Below are 17,398 nucleotides of genomic sequence, written 5' to 3'. Positions count from 1 at the left end.
AAATAGCCCGTCCCAATTAAGAGAAGAGGGGTTCTTTTGTTTGTTTGATGTTGCGCGGGGCTTCGTTGCTACTATTTTCTGCAGCCGCTGGCCGCTTATCGCGGCCCGTCGACAAGCATGGCCCGCGGACCAATCAGAGTCTTATACATGGAAAGCAATTCTATCAGTACCCTGTATGCAATTTACTATGTCCGAGGACCTTTGTTTGTCGTTTCTTGCAAGGTCTTTAATGTTTTGATGCTGGACTGAGGTTGGTTCACAAGTGGCGCCGAGAGATGTTGGAATCTTTTTTTCAAGGTACCCTGGCTGTATTGGAAATGGGCGGAATAGTGAAGAGGTTGGAGTGTGACCGAGATACCAGATGTATGTTTTTCGTATACTGAAGAGAGGGGAAAGACGTTAAGTAGGTACCTACAGTACATCAATGTTAAAGTGCTGACATGAAGTAATCCGTAGAATGCACTTCATTAATTAAAGCCATGTGATCAGCCTCAAAAAGTAAGACCTGGCCAAAGCTCCAATACCAAGTTCATCATAGATCTTAAAAGCAAACCAACAAACAAGATCTCTCACATCATCTGCATATTGTACCGCATGGCAAATGGATAGAAATCGGAATTATCATTATCGTGGCATTTCCATGTCTCCATTCTAATCTCTTAACGCCCGTGGATCCATATGCCGTCGCCCGAGACAGGCGCTTAACGTACTGCCATTCGGCCAATCATAACCCTAGTAACTACATACGGAAACCTATTGATTGGACCTCGTTGAATCATCATCACATATGAGCCAAGCTGCATCTTCAACGTGGGAAATAAGGGCCAGTGTTTTATTTTTACATACAGATCTTGGCGTATGATCCAATCATGATCATTCGTTTATCCTTGCCGCCCATACCCTCAGGCGCGTGTAACAGGGCCTTGGCTAGAGGGGAAGGTTGGTATAATAAGAGATGGTGTTCATCCAACAGAAAAAAGAGAAGAGAAAAGAAAGAGGCAGGAAAAGATCTATCTCTTTGCATCTGTTACACATCGAAAGACGCTGAGCGTTCTTCTTTTCCTTTTTTTCTTGTTTTTTCTTTATTTCCTTATATCTCATATTTCCTTATTTCCTAGGTCATCTATCTCTATCTCAAGTCTTGTTCTTGTTTGATCTACAAAACGCTTCTCTTATTCCTTGGGGCTATATTTCTACGTAACGACAAACGTCTTGACGACTGAAACGATACCGATACTCTACACGCCTTCAAAATCATATCAAAACACACATATACACCACTCCAAGATGCAATTATCAACATTCGTCGCATCCGTCTTGGCGGTGACTGTTTCTGCAGCACCTAGCTTCCCTAAGCCTACCGTTACCGATACTCGATCTGCCATCGATACATTAGGATCATTGTCTGGTTACTTCAACCTTGTTGCGGAAAAGGTCAAGGCTGCCAAGGCATACGACATGGCTCCCGTCTGTGATCTCTCACAAGCCAAGATGGCTCTTGGTATGTCACATCACTCCGGCTACAATCTCCCCACTAACATATGAAGATGGCCAACTGCTTCCTCCTTCCAAGGGACTTTACCTTAAGCATGTTGCTGTCGGTCGTGGTACTCAAAACTACACATGTGACACCAAGGATCCTTCATCGGCCCCCGTCGCTACCGGTGCTGTGGCTACTCTCTTCAACGCCAGTTGCGCCGCTGCTTTGTACCCTGATCTTGTTGAGCGTATCCCCGGCATGGCTGTTCACTTCCCCTTGACAGCTGCTGAGAAGTTGGGCCCTGCCTCTCTACCCGAGTCCGGTCACCACTATTTCACTGCCGACGGTGTCCCTTTCTTCGATCTCCGCACACCAGAGCAAGAGATTGGAGAGGCACCTTGTGCCAAGAACAGTAGCGCTCCTGCGCCATCACTCTCAGCCAAGGGTCAGCTTGGCGAGGCTGCTGTTCCCTGGCTCCGACTTTTCACCATTGAGGGTGCGACTCACGACATTAAGGAGGTGTACCGAACTACCACAGCTGGCGGTAGCGCTCCTGCTACATGCAAGGGCATGGCTTCTGAATTCGAGGTTGAATACGCAACACTGTAAGTGGTTCCTTTTGCAAATGGTGTATTGCGGAATGACTAACACAGATATTAGATACTGGTTCTGGGCTGGCAAAATTGATGACGAGGCTTGAACTTATTAGGGAGAATTTAGGACTTGGTATTGGTTCGTGCTTGAAATTACTCTTTTTCTTATACATGTAGATAGTCTTGTTTTTATCATGGTAATATCCCCTGATGGTAGCGTAGTGGAGGCAAATAATTCAACTTGTGACTTGAGCTTCTTTTGACCGGTTTGCCTATGCTTGTGAGTGAGTGATATATGGACAAGAAAGAAAGCAAATAATTGGATGTATCTGGATGCCATTTCGCAGTTGCATACAGTAGATGGTGTCATCCTTGTCAAGCTCCCGGCCTTCTCCGTGACTCAATTGTCTGGTTGGCACGAACTTGGAGTGATAAACCTTGCATAGCACTATGTAAGATGAAACATTGTGAGCCACCTTGTCATGATTTTGAACGTTCTGCATCCTGGGATTGGATGTTGGTTTCTTGTTGATTGTAGATAGGCTACCTTTATGCAGTGTGATCTCTCCATGAGGAGAGGGGTCAGGTCCCCGGAAGAATGAAGCCTGAGGAAACAAGCCACATTACGAGTAACGGTGAAGGACAGTTTCAACCCCCTTGTGCTACCTAGGTACTGTTGAAAAGAAAACAATGGAGTCGAGAAGAAATAAAGATAAAATAAAAGTTGTCTTACAAGCAAACAGCAACTCTTACTCTAGGTACCTACTAGACACTTACTTACCTAGTCTAAAGGTTACCCTTGAGCACTGTCGGTAGGTAGGTTAGTACCGTTGTGGAGTGATTGTCAGTACAAGGATTTCAGTTGTCTCCTAACCGTCGGGCAGGTACCTACCTTAGTAGTCCTGCAGCACCGGAGTCTGACCGGCGGTAATCACCTACCCAGAGCTACAGGGGTTGGGGCTGAACATGATATACTAGTCCTACTTTTCCCCACGTCTTTGAGTCCTGAGCTTAAACATGCCATCCCCATCTTCAACTCATCATTTTCTCCCTTCGGAACCGCAATCAGGCAATTAACATATGCCCGTTACCCAATGGAACACGGCATAAGGCCCATCTCCAGCTAATCTTGTTACCAACTACCGGGAAACAAGAACCCTGCTTTTCTTGGATCCCCAGCTTCCTTCAGGCTCTCCTCGCCACTGGATGAACTCATCCGATTCAGCCCGTTTATTCAGCTGCCTATAGCTCATTCATTCAGTATCCCTCAACCAGATCCGTTTTCTTGTAAACCCTTCATCCAACGCAGCCCATTTTCCTAGTCTACCTCTTCGGCCTTCACCCTTTCGTATCTACAAGGGCTTCATCGTTTACACAAACATATCAACCGTTACACTGTCGCATTCGTATCCCCGCTACGCCCCGCCAGTCGAGTAACGATATCTCCAAATTCCTTTCGACCGAATGTTTACAACCAGCCACACGCATTCGTTATAACGTTATTAACCAGGAACATTCTTACGAATACGTCACTCAATTCCATCACCAAATTTAATCGCCCAAAGATGGCTACTCATCCAACACAAGATGCTGGCAGCAACGAATTGGAACGGCATCAAGCGGGACCAAGCACTGCTCCTTCATCTTGTGACAACGAGCTATCCGCAATTACCGAACAATCAGATTCTCACGATCGGACTATCCAAGATGTTGCTGTCCAGTGGCCTGCAAACGAAGTGCCAGTTGAAATCTTCGAGATCATAATCTCACACCTCGCACGTCTCGAAGTTAGATGCTTGCGACTTGTTTGCAAGGAATTCGAGGCCAAAGTCTCTGCGCAGTATTTCCGGAATGTTGTGGTGCCTTTCAAATCCGAGCTTTATAGTAAACTAGACCGTGATGAGAACGGTATCCTCAAACGCACTTCTTCCGCTCTCCTATCTAATGGGATGCGCATCTTCCAATCTTTCGGCCCGCACATTCGACGCTTTGCGCTGTCGTTGGAGCTTGATGAAGACACACTCTCATACCCCCCAATCAAACCTTCACAGGAAGCTGTGCCATCTTTCTGGGGTATATACCGCTGGCCCCATAACACATATCATCGGTATACAGACCTTGAGGGTCTTGAGCAGACTGCTGATGAAACTGAGGCCATGAAAGAGGCGCTTAAATGCTTGGTCAAGGTCTCAAATCTTGGAATCTGCTGTGATGCTGGTCTTGGATTTCTATTGGGACCGGATCATATAGCACGCAACGCTGCTGCTACCACCATTGACCCCGTTTTTGCAACCCAGAATTGGCGTATCACCAACTCTGAACTTCAACAGAAGAAGCCGACCATCGTCAGCTTGTCGGATTTTCACGAACTGGTCAAAGATCTCCAGAAGCCTGTCTTTGAAAATCCCATGAGTTTCAAGCAAACCGTATTGCGAAAGATGGTGTCGGATGCTGGTTATCGGGACGATCAGATTAAGGATGCCGTGCGCATGATACTCGACACAGAAGGCACTGACCTCAGCACCATTGATTTTGATGAGAGGGCTTCCCTCCTTAATGATCCGGAATCTCGACTAGCATCGTTGAGCAACCGTGCCGACTTCGAACCTGCCGTTTCAGAAATTGCAAGTCATGCACTCATTCCTTCGAGTCTGACAAGAGCACAAAAGGAAATGCTTTTAGAACTTGAATGGGCTCATCGGGCCATGATTCAGTCTTACGTGATTGGCCTAATCGACAATGCTCGAGCTGACTGTTTCACGAATTTGACTACGCTCACGATTGCCAAAATCCCCAGCAGCCATGTCTACATCTTCAGTCGCCACGATCTTTGGCAAAATCTGCCGTCTCTCAACAATGTCTCATTGGGTGTTATCGCCGACTGGCGGCGTGTCACTAAAACTGCTCCTGGATGTGTTGAAGACACTCCATTATCTCCTGTCGATGCTGTCAGGAAGGTGTACCGGTTACTCAACGACTATATTGGCGTGCAGACCAATATCGAGAGCCTTCACTTCGAATGGATCTGTGGCGGGGAGTTTGCACCCTCGACGTTCCAGCGAAACCATTTCATTCTTCCAGCTCCTTTCTTTGAAGACCCTCAGCTCATGGCACTGGTTGATAGCCCGAGAACTCACCAAAATGATATCCTGGTCTTACCCTATGTCAAGCATTTGTCCTTGAAGAATTGTTGGGCTTCGCCTCACGTCTTTCTTCAGACGATACGCAATATGGCCCTTTCTACACTCGAAAAACTTGACCTGGAATCTGTGTCAATCTCTGGTCCACCAACTCTCACTCCACAAGCTCCTCTTCATGGGCATATCGTCAATTTGAACGCTGCTCATTTAATGGGCTTCTTCGCTTTGCCGGCCCAGGTGCAGCCTCACCCAACGGCAGGTGGCCATGGACCTCCTCCTCCGCCACCGCCACCAGTGGCCCAGATGTTCCAGATGTATCAAAACCAGATACAAGGCAACAACCCGGCGCCGGACCCAGCTGGCACACCATCAGAAACCTTGCAGCAGCCTGAACAACTCTCCTGGGCAGGCATCATAGAACATTTTTCTCCCGGTGTCAAGATCCAAGACATCTTGGCTGGCAGAAATGAGACTGGTCCCAGTTCGGCTGACGAAATAATATTCAATCAACCAGATCCATTGGGTCAACACATACCATCATCACATCGCCTACGTTCTGATGCGAAGAAGTACACTTTGAAGTGTCTTTCATTCAAATCGTGTGGTTATGTGTCAGTCGACATAGCGGATATCAATACTAGAAGCATTTTGCCCTTTGGTACTCAAGGTCTTGCTGGTAATGGGAACCCTCACAGCTCGAATCTGGGACCTCTGATGATGAAATGCCGTGACAGGCTTCTGGGCCGCATTGCACCTTTCATACGACCCCAGGAGTCATTCCAACTCACCGATGCCTTTGGTCTGGATATGGGATGGGAAAACATCTACGATCAACGGACGATTTCTGATGCTATTGGAGATGGCGTTGAGAGCCCTGGAAGAGGGCGCTTTTCAGGTACAATCGATGCGATGCTGCCAGCAGCGTAGAAGTCAAAGATGACGGGGCTGCGGTGACCATTCCCTTTTCAAGTGAGGCAGGTGTCGCATGACTTCTATATTTGATTGCTGATGTATAGGTATTGTAAAGAACGGAAAAGGGCGTTCGCCCCTTTTTTTTGGACCGTGAAACGGACATGATTTATGATATTTGGGCACAACAGGACAGACGGGATGTTCTACCAACAGGATGATGGCTATATGTACCTTGCTCAGAGGAACGCAGGGCTCACCTGTATATTGCTCAGTGAAGGACAGGAAAATTGTTCAGTATTCACGCACAGTATAAACCCTACATTGTATCAATGTTTCTGGCAGCGTTGTAAAAATTCTACTGCTATTAAGGCTGATTCTTGACTAAGCTGGCAGTGATCGAGCCTACCACCCATGATGTAGCCAGACACCCATGTCGAATCCCAGATTTCATTTCAGACTAAGAGATACGAATGTTTGGCTAGTTGATGTAAAGCAACTACGTCACATTATTGCCGGGATCACAGGTAGGAGACTTGGGAGGACTTGAAAGATTTTATTTCGTCAAGAAACCTTGCGAATTTTTGCATGCGTTTCCCTTTATTGCCATGCTTACCGTAGCCTGCCATACACCAGGAGATGAAAAGCCACGAACCACCCTCGCAAAAACCCTAGAACAATTGATCGAGTTTTGTTTGTAATCTTGGTGTTGTATCTCTTTGTTCAAGAGACTTGTCAAGAGTCACAGTTACAACACAGGAGATGCCCGACGTAAACCCAGTTTTCAACCAGCGCTTAAATTTTGTCTATTTGAGAAGAAGGTTGTTGATTGGCTTAAGCAGAGGTGATAGCCTTGCGGAGGCGGGCACCACGCTGGCGCGAGCTGAGGTGCTCACGCTCAGCAACAGCATCGGACTTCTGGACAACCTCCTCAGCCTCGGTCAGGATGAGCTCGATGTGGCAGGGGTTGGACATGTAAGGGTTGATCTGTAAATTATGTCAGACAAGTCAAGAAGCCGGGATGGATTAGGCAACATACACGACCGTGAGCACGGTATGTCCTTCGTCGCTGCTTAGGGGCCTGGTTGACCTGGATGTGCTTGACAACGAGGTTACCGGTGTCGAGACCCTTAGCGTCAGCGTTGGCCTCAGCGTTCTTGAGGAGACCGAGGAGGAACTCGGCGGACTTGATGGGCCATCGAGCCTTGGAGACACCGAACTGCTTGCCTATTGATGAAGTCCATCAGTATTTTGCTCCTCGTGACGTTTTCTTTCCCACTCGTCTGCGATCCTCCGGATTTCTCTAAAGTCCATCGCTAACAGGTGGGGATTCTCGCTAGTGTCGTACCTTGGGCGGTGCGGCCAGTGCTGCCGGCGTATCGTCGCATGGGGACGGCCTCCTTGTGCTCCTTAACGTTCTCGAGGAAGGTAACAGCGCGCTGAAGCTTCCAGCCGTTGATGGCCTGGGCGGTCTCGCGGGTGTTCTTGAAGGACACTCGGAGGTAGGCACCGCGGGCGCGGGCCGACTTCGCGGGCTGGATCTCGGTGGCAGCGTATCGAACCTGTAAGAGTGGGAAAAAAGCCAGAGTCAGCCAGGGCACATTTTCGAAATTGAGCCCATCACCACGACGCATCGATTTCGATCATGCCAAAGTTGACGTATGTCGTCGAAAACTTGCACCAGCAAATTCCCGATAATTCGTGCAACAGCATATCCTCCTCTTTATCATCATGGCGATCGACGGGGGCGTATTTACTCACCATCTCGGCGACTTGGGTGGTGAGTGACGGTTTCGACGACGGGACGTGGGTTGGCGGGCTGAAATTGAGAAATTCTGAAGCTCTTGCCCTAACAGGTCGGAGGGACCACAAACTCGCTTTCCCCACTCCTTTGGGAAAGAGGCCTTAGGGTTTGACTGCCCTGTTTGTGCGAAAAGTGAAAATCAGCGTCACAGGTCGGAAATAATTCGTAGAAATTCGAGATAAACGAGAGAATAGTTAGAATTGATTAAAACAAGATGATAGATATTTTAATCCAGTTTTAATGGTAATTGTAATGTGATTTCGCATCACAGCGATCGCACTGCCGTATCGGTGACATCACCTGACTCTTATCTCCTATCGTCACGTGAAAACCGCTTGCATCAGACTTGCACTAGCCGCATTATTCCCGGACCCGTCTCGGAGTCGGAGAAACTTGCATGAACTAAGTGGGACTGAGCTTCATAGAGCTTCAAAAAATTCTTTCTCAAAGTCTCCCAGAACGCCCAGCGTCCCCCAGGCAAGGCTATACAACAGACAAGTTTGGACTTTGATCCACGTCCGCCTTTACTCGATTATCTTTTCGCGCCTGGAATACTTCTCGACAACGATTTATCGTCGTCTCTAATATCTTCAACTTCACTCAATTCCTCTCTAATCGAACAAGATGGCTCCTTTCACTCCTCGAGGTGGTGCCCGTGGAGGTCGTGGCGGCGCCCGTGGAGGCGGCCGTGGTGGTTTCGGTGGTGATCGCGGCGGCTTTGGTGGTGGCCGTGGTGGTGCGCGCGGTGGACGAGGTATGAATTGCGCTTTCGCGGCATTCTTGTCGCTGTCCTGATGAACTTGATAACTGACTTTTCGCAAAGGTGGTGGCCGTGGCGGTTTCGGTGACCGAGGTGGTCGTGGCGGACGCGGTGGACGAGGTAAGCGTCTCTTTCCAAAGACTACATGATGATAATACTAACTAGATGAAAAGGTGGTGCTCCTCGCGGCGGTCGCGGTGGTGCTGCTGGCGCAAAGGGCGGCGCCAAGGTCATTGTCGTATGTCAACCCTCTGTCAACTTTTTTTCTTTGCGTTTTTCCTTTACGAATTTTTGCGATCTAACTTTTTTCTTCTACAGGAGCCTCACCGTCACCCCGGTGTCTTCGTTGTCCGTGGTGGTAAGGAAGATGGTCTTGCTACCCGCAACACAACCCCCGGCGAGTCTGTCTACGGAGAGAAGAGGATAAGCGTCGATGAAGTCGTCAAGAATGACGACGGCACTACCACCACTACCAAGGTCGAGTACCGCATGTGGAACCCTTTCCGAAGCAAGCTTTGCGCCGCCGTTGCTGGTGGTGCTGATGAGATCTACATCAAGCCTGGTTCCCGTGTCCTCTACCTCGGTGGTGCCTCTGGTACTTCCGTCTCTCACGTTGCCGACATTGTCGGACCTACCGGCTACGTCTACGCCGTCGAGTTCTCTTCCCGATCCGGTCGTGATCTCATCACCATGGCTTCCAAGCGACCCAACGTTGTCCCCATTGTTGAGGACGCCCGTCAGCCCGCTCGTTACCGCATGATCGTCCCCATGGTCGACGTTATCTTTGCCGATGTTGCCCAGCCCGATCAGGCCCGTATCGTCGCCATGAACGCCAACTGGTTCCTCAAGGTCGGCGGTGGTGTCCTTATCTCCATCAAGGCCAACTGTATCGACAGTACCGCTCCCGCCGCCGAGGTCTTCGCTGCCGAGGTCCAGAAGATGCGAGCTGAGTCCATCAAGCCCAAGTTCCAGCTTACCCTGGGTATGTTTTCTTCCCTTGACAATGATTATGAAGCGTTTCAACTAACATGTTCCCAGAACCCTTCGAGCGTGACCATTGTCTGGTTGCCGGCGAGTACTTGCGCTACAAGCAATAAATGACTTAAGGAGTCATACTACTGTGTATTTCGCTTAAGGACATTGAAAGAGATGGTCTGCTTTGTCATGCGGTTTCCCAGGTGCCTCACGGTTCCCGGTAGACTTATTCGTCTTTAGCTTGCTGCATCAGGGAAAAAATGGTTGACGGCTTTTCTTCAACAACGGCGAGGGGCGTTCCGGGTTGGTTGGATCTGTAAATATCAATGTTTGTCCGAATCTTAAAGCCTTTATTGGGCCTTCGCATCTCAAAACAAGGCACTTGAAAAAGAACAAGGACTTCAATCACCATTTTGTTTTTTTCTCGGAAAGACTACGGATCCGTTTTGACCAGTCAGTCCACCAACTGCACCTTTCTTCTTTTCCTCGGCCATTTGGATGTATCGTCAGTTTGTTTGTTTGTTGGTCAGTCGGAGAGAGATGGCACGGGATCAGAGAGGATTGTACGATGCTATAAGGCCAGGCTTGTGGCTTTCGTCGGCCTGGCCTACGACTTCATGATACCCCCTACGACAGCCACGCTCGGAGTCCCTGTGTTGTGTCTTTGTTAGATTAGAACAGTTCGAGTAATGCAAGTCGTTGGTTTGACATGTTTGTTATCGTGATGCTGTTGACTTATATGGAGACGAGTCAAGATTTGCAGTGGTAGCTTCTATTTCTAAAGCTAGTGCTTCATGTACTATACATGTTGTGACACATCTTGATGTGCATCTACTGGTTTATATACTAAAATGGTAATGTACTGGGTATCAAAGTATTGGCGCTCATCATTCTTGTTCAAGCTACCAGTGATCTTCGTCGGAACTCTAGTTCTGTGTCTGGAGAAGGTGCCTTGGCCATGACTACAGTCATTGGCTTTGGTCTACATTCACCCGCCTTGAGACGAATGTCGTAGTTAATGAGCAGATGTGCCAACACGAGCTTCATCTCATTGTTGGCAAAGAAGCGCCCAGGGCATGCATGTTTGCCCGCACCAAAGTTGGTGTATGTGTCGTCAAGAGAGGTGAACTGCCATCTGTGGTTGGCTTCACTTGACTCTTGGCGAAGCTTGTAGAACCGGAAAGCGTCAAAACGCTCAGGGTCGGGGAAATAGCGCTCGTCAAGAGCAATGCCAGCTTGAGGAGCGAGGACCTTTGTGCCTGCGGGCAACTGGGTACCGTCGGAGAGAGAAATGGGTTTCATGACCTTGCGGATAAAAGATGCTGCATGTTTGTTAGCTTGTGTGGATATGGATAAGTGGAACTAAGAATTGAGGGAAAGACTCACTGATATTTCCACTCAGACGCTGGACTTCTCTCATGAAACTGTCCATCTTCTTCAACTTGGCCAAGCTCTCTTTCTTCTCCCAACCCTTCTCCACTTCGAGAATCTGATATGCCTCCTGGCGTAATTCCTCTTGAACTTCTGGGTATGCTGCCAGGTCACAAAGACATTCGCAGAGCAGGTTGTTCGTGGTGTGGATAGATGCGGCCGCGATGATGAGCTGCAACTCGGCCTGGGTTGTGAGATCGGACTTTTCGTCCTCGGGCAGGGCTTCGAGAAGCCATTGAATCATATCATCGGGTGCGTCCTCGCCGTTGGAGAGTTCCATATTTTGCAGTCGCTCTTTGAGAATAGGCTCAAGCAGTTCCTTGGCGATCTTGATATCCTTGCGAATCTGGCGTAGCTCTGACACGAAATATTGGCCAACAGGTCGAGCCCACTCTGGGATGAACTGGAGTTTGACACATGCGGTAAAGACGTGAACAGCAAAGTTGATGGTGGTGTCCATCCACTTCTCGTCCCGATTGAGGGAAGGGCCGACGAAAGCTCTGCCGCTCAGGCGGGTAATGGCACGAAGACTAAAGGGTTGCCATTTCACAGGCGTCCAATCCTCGCAGGCAGGGAATTCTGTAGCCAGTATGTACTCAAATTCTTGTCGAAGACGTGGCACAACTCGGGTGAGGTTTTGAGTCAACTTTGTTCGGATCAATAGCGCAAGTGTTTCGCCGTTGTGACCGGGCGAGAACTTTGTGTACTTGCTTTGCAGAGCCTATTGGTATGTTAGTGTGCTATGCCAATATGTGTGGGTGTAAGTGAGGTTTACATCTGACACTGCTTCTGTTGCACTGAGGACATCTTCAGGAAGTCCCTTGAGTTCACCCACTAGGCTTGCGGGCACCAAGACTTGTACACCCTCGGTAGCCTTGATCTGATATACTCGATCGCGAAACTAGCACAGTGTAAGTATATCGATTTTCTAATAGCAATTGCAGAGCGACAAACCTTTGTATAGCTATCTTTAATTAATGTTTCGGCATCAAAGATCCAGTTCTTCTTGGAGGCCTTGTAGAAGGGAACTTCGAGTTGAGATCTTTGCTTCTTTGGCAGTATCAACCATAGTGTGAGGATGAATAGAGTAAATGTGATGTAGTAGCCTGTGCGCTTCCCTTCGAGGATGAGTTGTGGATATTGGACGTTGACACCAACAGGTGAGGCGGGAAGACTTGAGGTGTTCTGCATAGTGAATATGGAGAACGTGAGGTTGTTTGGAATAGAGAATAGGGAATCGGAAATAAAAGAGACGTTTTCGATAGATATCAAAAGGTATCTCTCTCTCTCTTTTCCAATATTCGGTTTCAAGTTACGAGGTGATACTTGCGAATATGGAATGTGGTTGTGTTATAAGTGACTGGTATCAGCCGTGTATCAGAAGAGCGACTCCACAACCAGCGGATGGAAACTTGATCAGGGATCGACGGAGGCTCGGCGAGACTTTTTTCTAAACATGCAAGAGATGCAGAAGTAAGTAATCGAAGCGAATCCGAGAGGGAATTGTGTATGTATATGTTTAGTTATTGATATGGATTGATGTTGGAGATGGGGCCAAGACAAAGGTACAAGGGAACGAGTACGTTTCATTTGTTTATTCCGCCAACCGGCCTAATATTGTACTTTACTGCCTAAAAAGGAAACATTCATCCTCTGTCCGTGTCACTTGATTTACTATTCAAATTGATGGATTGTGTTTGTCTGAAACAGGTTGGGCCTTTGCAGAGCGAGCATCTCTCGGGAAGAGACAGCTCCGGCTGTTAGCTTGGCGTTGGTGTCCGAGTAGCGCGCATAGGACTTCCATTCTAGGCCAGTCCTGGGCAAGAAAGGATTCGATGCTGTGTTGTTTTGACGCGCTCAGGCACTTGTGTCGAGGTAAAAAGGTGATTTGCATTGCCTATCCCGCCTTTTCCGTTGATGAAGATCATCATGATTGGAATTGATTAGGATTAGCAGCCAATCGATTTGCTCTACTAATGTAAATACCGAACAAACTAACCGACTAGATCTTGTTATAGTGTCGGCAGTTGAAGTTGCCGACTGGATTGCTGTAGAGATAGATGGCTTTAGCCTTGGTTAAAAAGAAAGAAAAGAAAGAAACCTTGATATTGATAATGGTTCGAAATATTGGCTCGGGATATTTGTACTTGACTCTGCTATTTATCTTGTTGCGTTCTGTTATCAACTCTTGATGCCATCTACAGGTTAACTACTGCAACAGAAACAGAATCAAATTGGATCTGGAATGGCCTAAGCTCTCGGATGTCGGGTCTTCCATACACTAGCGTCACTGGCCAGCAGCGGAAACGTCAGCTTCCGTTGCGTGCCTGATATGGATCATCTCTCTGCCCTACCTACGGATAGACGGACAACTCATCTATCGGCGACAATGTCTTGTATTTACTACAATGATGGTGTCACAACCATCCCTGGATCTCCCATCTGAATCTGAATCTGAATCCGAATTTGAATTCTCGTTTAACGTCAGACGTGCCGCAACAACTTTTTGGTGTACCAAGTGTTACATTCATGTCGCCGACATGCTGGACAGGGTGAACTTGAGACTCGTTACCCCATATTTCAGCGCTACTATACAGTAGGTTCTTGGACGGGATGTGGGAGTCTTACGGGACAATGAAACTCGGCTTGAGTCTTTCTGTCTCATTACCACAAATCGCACTGATATCAAGAGAGACTCAACGTTACTTTCAGCCTCATATCAATCAACTCAGTCATCTTCAATTTCCCAACATCCATGTCGCCAAGTGCCCCCCCCCAAAATGCCAGCGTCTCACCAGTCGATAGAATATCTACAGTCATACGACTTTGCACACCAACTCAAGCTTCACAAAAGACAAAACATTGCCTAATTCATCCGAGTGCATGTTGCAGAATCTGTACCCCAGAAAACGCAATGGTTCGCCCGATTAATACATCCACCATTAATCGTTCCTGTTCCTGTTCCTGTTCCTCGATCCGCTCCGCTCCTCATATTCATCCCCCGCGCTGTTCCTGCACTTCCCAGCATGAGGCAGTCCCCCATCACCAATCATTGTAAACAAATGCTTACACCCATACGCCCGTCGTTGAAAAGTTTTTCACATCACGATACACGAACCTTGCTTTGATAGACAGTTTTCTCTTCCTCTCGTTGGTTCATCCGAGTTTTCACCATCATATATACTGCGTTTGCGTGTGTGCCTTGCCAGCACAGCACAACAGTCAAGGCGGCTCAGACGAGGCAACTGCAGCCACCTTCATGGACCGCAGAGCCCAGCCAATATTAGATGCGAACATGTTGTTCAATCTCCTGAGGGAGCCAACTGCAATCTGTAAAAATTTTCACCATTTGCAAGGCGGAGCAGTAAGAACTGGTAGGAGTTGATTGCACATTCGCCAAGTGTTGATGATTTATATATTCATCATGTTGTCTGTATGTAGACTCGTAGTTCACCACTCTTCTCATTACCCTTGAATCGTGGTTTTAGTAGACATCCGTCTTAGCCCTTCAACATGGCAGATTTTCACGGACTTGGGGCCAAGTTTGATGGCTTCCAAAGCGCAACAAGTGGCAGTTCAACAAGTCCATTCGTGGTAGGTACCAGTGCGATCTCACCACACCTCAATCTCTTATTCTAAATAGCAGGCTTCGGATACTTCAACCCATACTTCGCTGTCTCTTACTTCCAGTGTGTGCCTACCGCCGCTCTCAACTCATGACACAGAAAAGTCGCATCATCACATAGAGAACTTTGAACGCTTCATCGAGGATCTCCAGACAGTATGTACTTCCTTTGATAGACATTTTAGGTTACCACTCACAAGTCCCAGTCTGCAAAGAGGGCATTTCCCAATTCAGACTACTCCCGATACAGCGATGTTCAAGTTCTCCTGATACAGTGGGATGAAGACGAACTTCAAGTTGAAGATGAAGTCAACGAGTTGAGAAAGGTCTTTAACTTGTACAACTTTACAACAACCAAGTTCCGTATTCCCACCTCCAATTCCCACCGCATAAGGAGCCATCCCTCAAGCTATGCTGCTCCATGTACGATATGAAAAAGAGACACCCCTGCTTGGGCACCCAAGTATATGTACAAAGGTGGTTAGTTGGCAACTGGATAGCAGAAAAAATAGCCTCCTAGGTCTTAGGGTATACAAATAAGTAGTCTAAGAACCATAGGTAGTCTAAGTGCGTGTCTTGTGCTTCCAGCGGTCAATTTTCTGATACCCTGAGGGTTGTCAAAGGGCTAGCTGGTGCTGTGTTTGGTAGACCCCACACCAAAAAGTAAATCTTTTCCATCTTATCTGATCATGACTGACAATCAGACCCATTCAGGGTTGAGTACATGCATATGGGGTCGTCCGTCCAGTGGGACAAGTCGCCATTAGAAATGTGAACAAAATTCAGGATATCGAGCTCCTTTCCATGATCCCTGCTCTGACAAAGGCTTCTACTCTGTATGATCGATGCAATAACAGACTCTGTCGGTGAAACTGATCCCCTGACGAGATTGATGTTTTTGGTTGGGAACAAGGAAGTAAAGGAGAGTTGACACAGGCCAATTCACTTAACAAGGTATCAATCTACCTGACTTCTGCGCTTGTGTGTTGTACATGCGAATGGTGCAATGGATATGTATCCATATATTGGTAGGCAAGCTGCATTAGCTGAGAAGCACAAGCATACATACATATGTGCAAGGACAACAAAGCAATTCAATAAGAGACTGTGGGTATTTGCGTTTTGTTTCGATTAGGTCCGAAATCGGTGAGGGTGCACATCGTAATTAAGGAGATGCATCTAATCTCAACATCCAAGGGAGATGTCCCAAGATTAGATTGGATTGATAAAGACAAGTCCATCTGATAACTTTTTTGGCTGGTTTGTTGACGAGATCCGATTGGTGGGGATACACGATTTGACAAGGAGAAAAGAGAAAAGAATGTTCGGAGCCGGGGTATCCAAGTTTATGTTCAAGCTAGACTCGGAGCTAGAAGAAAGAAACAGAGTCAAGACAGTGCAATATCTTTCCTGGGGTTGATCTATCAAATCGAAACAATGAATGACTCCTCCACCTGCAACTGCCACTCGGAGTGTATATGTCTGTATGGTTCGGCTCGGATGGTTATCGGAGTCAAATGGAGAGAAACTTCTCAACTCTCTAAATTCGAACGAATCGGGACAAAAAGGAATGCGGGGAGAAGGAGGGGAAAATACTGCGAAGTTGATGCTTAGATTCGCATCTGATAATAGAGCGCAATATTTTCGTCTGCGGGCGTTGCCATCAGTCGTTCATACGGCAGTCGATTTCCTTTCCTTGCCTTTCCTTTTCGTCGGAAAGCCCCACGAAAACGTTCGGTTCGGCCATCGGACGTGATGATATCCTCACTGGAGTGTCGGTTGTGGATCAGATTCCGATAAACGGGTAAAGGATGTCTGTCCGGTTCCCGTACTCTGGTACTTCTGATGCTACCTACGCAGTATAAGCTGATTTTGAACTCCTATTAATTATGTATACAATTTTGTTGGGAACTGACATGCCACAATGGCGGAAATAGGCGATACTCTTAATGACAGTGTCTGTGGTGGCCTGACCCAAAGCTGGGAACCGTTGTCTCGTTGACTCGGTTAGATATTAAACGCCTGCCGTAACTGGTCGATTCCAGGTCCGAACCCTTGTTTTTTTCTGACCAGAGCTTAGCATAGCCGGACAGAGCCTCATGACTTTGATGATGAGTGGAAGAGAAGAGCTGCATTGTTAATGAATGAACCGAAAAGATCCGAGTAAGACACAGCTCGTATGATGCGCATGTGTACGCCATTGACCCCTTGAATTGTAATTTACAGCACTGTGTTGATCTTATGATGTTGAGGTTGAGTGTGTATTATTCAAGAGCACACAGATTTAATCATTCAGGGACTGCCGATCTTTCACAGTGAGAGATGGTGGTATCGGAGAGACCGGTTCAGCTTTAAAAGTTATGCAACTATCCTTACCCTAGAACCAACCTTGAAATTTCTAGTTTTTCTAGCTGCTGGTTCTGTCAACCAAATTGTCTGGTGAAAGGATAACTGGCATTGTCAATTGACTACTACAGATTTTATATCAAGCGTTGATCAAATAACCAGCTTCGATATCGGACTTTGAATTGCGAGATTGACATTGGAGCTAGTTTGCACAAAACAAAATTCTCGATCTCAGTGATCTTGATGTGTCAGGACAAAGAAGTAACAATTGAGTGGCTGATTGATAAGGGGGGCCAATAGCCGATAAGCCAATCAGAAAAGATATTTGTGCAAGC

The 17,398-nt window shown here is 47.4% G+C and overlaps 6 protein-coding genes across 6 annotated transcripts; 4 read left to right on the top strand and 2 right to left on the bottom strand.

Annotated features, from left to right (window-relative positions):
• Positions 1-1,287: 1,287 nt before the first annotated feature.
• Positions 1,288-2,180, top strand: FPOAC1_001982 (uncharacterized protein; the record flags this gene model as incomplete). The annotated part of the gene is made up of 3 exons (XM_044846569.1): positions 1,288-1,501; positions 1,548-2,085; positions 2,141-2,180. 3 exons carry the CDS (start codon positions 1,288-1,290, stop codon positions 2,178-2,180), a joined length of 792 nt encoding a protein of 263 aa, XP_044712485.1.
• Positions 2,181-3,638: 1,458 nt separating this feature from the next.
• On the top strand, positions 3,639-6,140 carry FPOAC1_001981 (uncharacterized protein; the record flags this gene model as incomplete). The annotated part of the gene is made up of 1 exon (XM_044846568.1): positions 3,639-6,140. One exon carries the CDS (start codon positions 3,639-3,641, stop codon positions 6,138-6,140), a length of 2,502 nt encoding a protein of 833 aa, XP_044712484.1.
• Positions 6,141-6,956: 816 nt separating this feature from the next.
• On the bottom strand, positions 6,957-7,756 carry RPL17 (60S ribosomal protein L17; the record flags this gene model as incomplete). The annotated part of the gene is made up of 3 exons (XM_044846567.1): positions 6,957-7,109; positions 7,162-7,349; positions 7,471-7,756. The coding sequence occupies 3 exons, from the start codon at positions 7,754-7,756 to the stop codon at positions 6,957-6,959; spliced, it is 627 nt and encodes a 208-aa protein (XP_044712483.1).
• A 794-nt stretch (positions 7,757-8,550) lies between these two features.
• On the top strand, positions 8,551-9,783 carry NOP1 (Small subunit processome complex component; the record flags this gene model as incomplete). Its single annotated transcript, XM_044846566.1, has 5 exons — positions 8,551-8,680; positions 8,750-8,806; positions 8,860-8,924; positions 9,005-9,668; positions 9,725-9,783. 5 exons carry the CDS (start codon positions 8,551-8,553, stop codon positions 9,781-9,783), a joined length of 975 nt encoding a protein of 324 aa, XP_044712482.1.
• A 775-nt stretch (positions 9,784-10,558) lies between these two features.
• FPOAC1_001978 (uncharacterized protein) lies at positions 10,559-12,283 on the bottom strand (the record flags this gene model as incomplete). The annotated part of the gene is made up of 4 exons (XM_044846565.1): positions 10,559-10,983; positions 11,048-11,813; positions 11,868-11,993; positions 12,047-12,283. 4 exons carry the CDS (start codon positions 12,281-12,283, stop codon positions 10,559-10,561), a joined length of 1,554 nt encoding a protein of 517 aa, XP_044712481.1.
• A 2,322-nt stretch (positions 12,284-14,605) lies between these two features.
• On the top strand, positions 14,606-15,202 carry FPOAC1_001977 (uncharacterized protein; the record flags this gene model as incomplete). The annotated part of the gene is made up of 4 exons (XM_044846564.1): positions 14,606-14,686; positions 14,736-14,873; positions 14,924-15,140; positions 15,195-15,202. 4 exons carry the CDS (start codon positions 14,606-14,608, stop codon positions 15,200-15,202), a joined length of 444 nt encoding a protein of 147 aa, XP_044712480.1.
• Between the last annotated feature and the right edge of the window lie 2,196 nt (positions 15,203-17,398).

Source organism: Fusarium poae, chromosome 1, assembly GCF_019609905.1.
Source record: "Fusarium poae strain DAOMC 252244 chromosome 1, whole genome shotgun sequence".
NCBI classification, from domain to species: domain Eukaryota; kingdom Fungi; phylum Ascomycota; class Sordariomycetes; order Hypocreales; family Nectriaceae; genus Fusarium; species Fusarium poae.
This window is presented reverse-complemented; position numbering and strand designations above follow the sequence as displayed.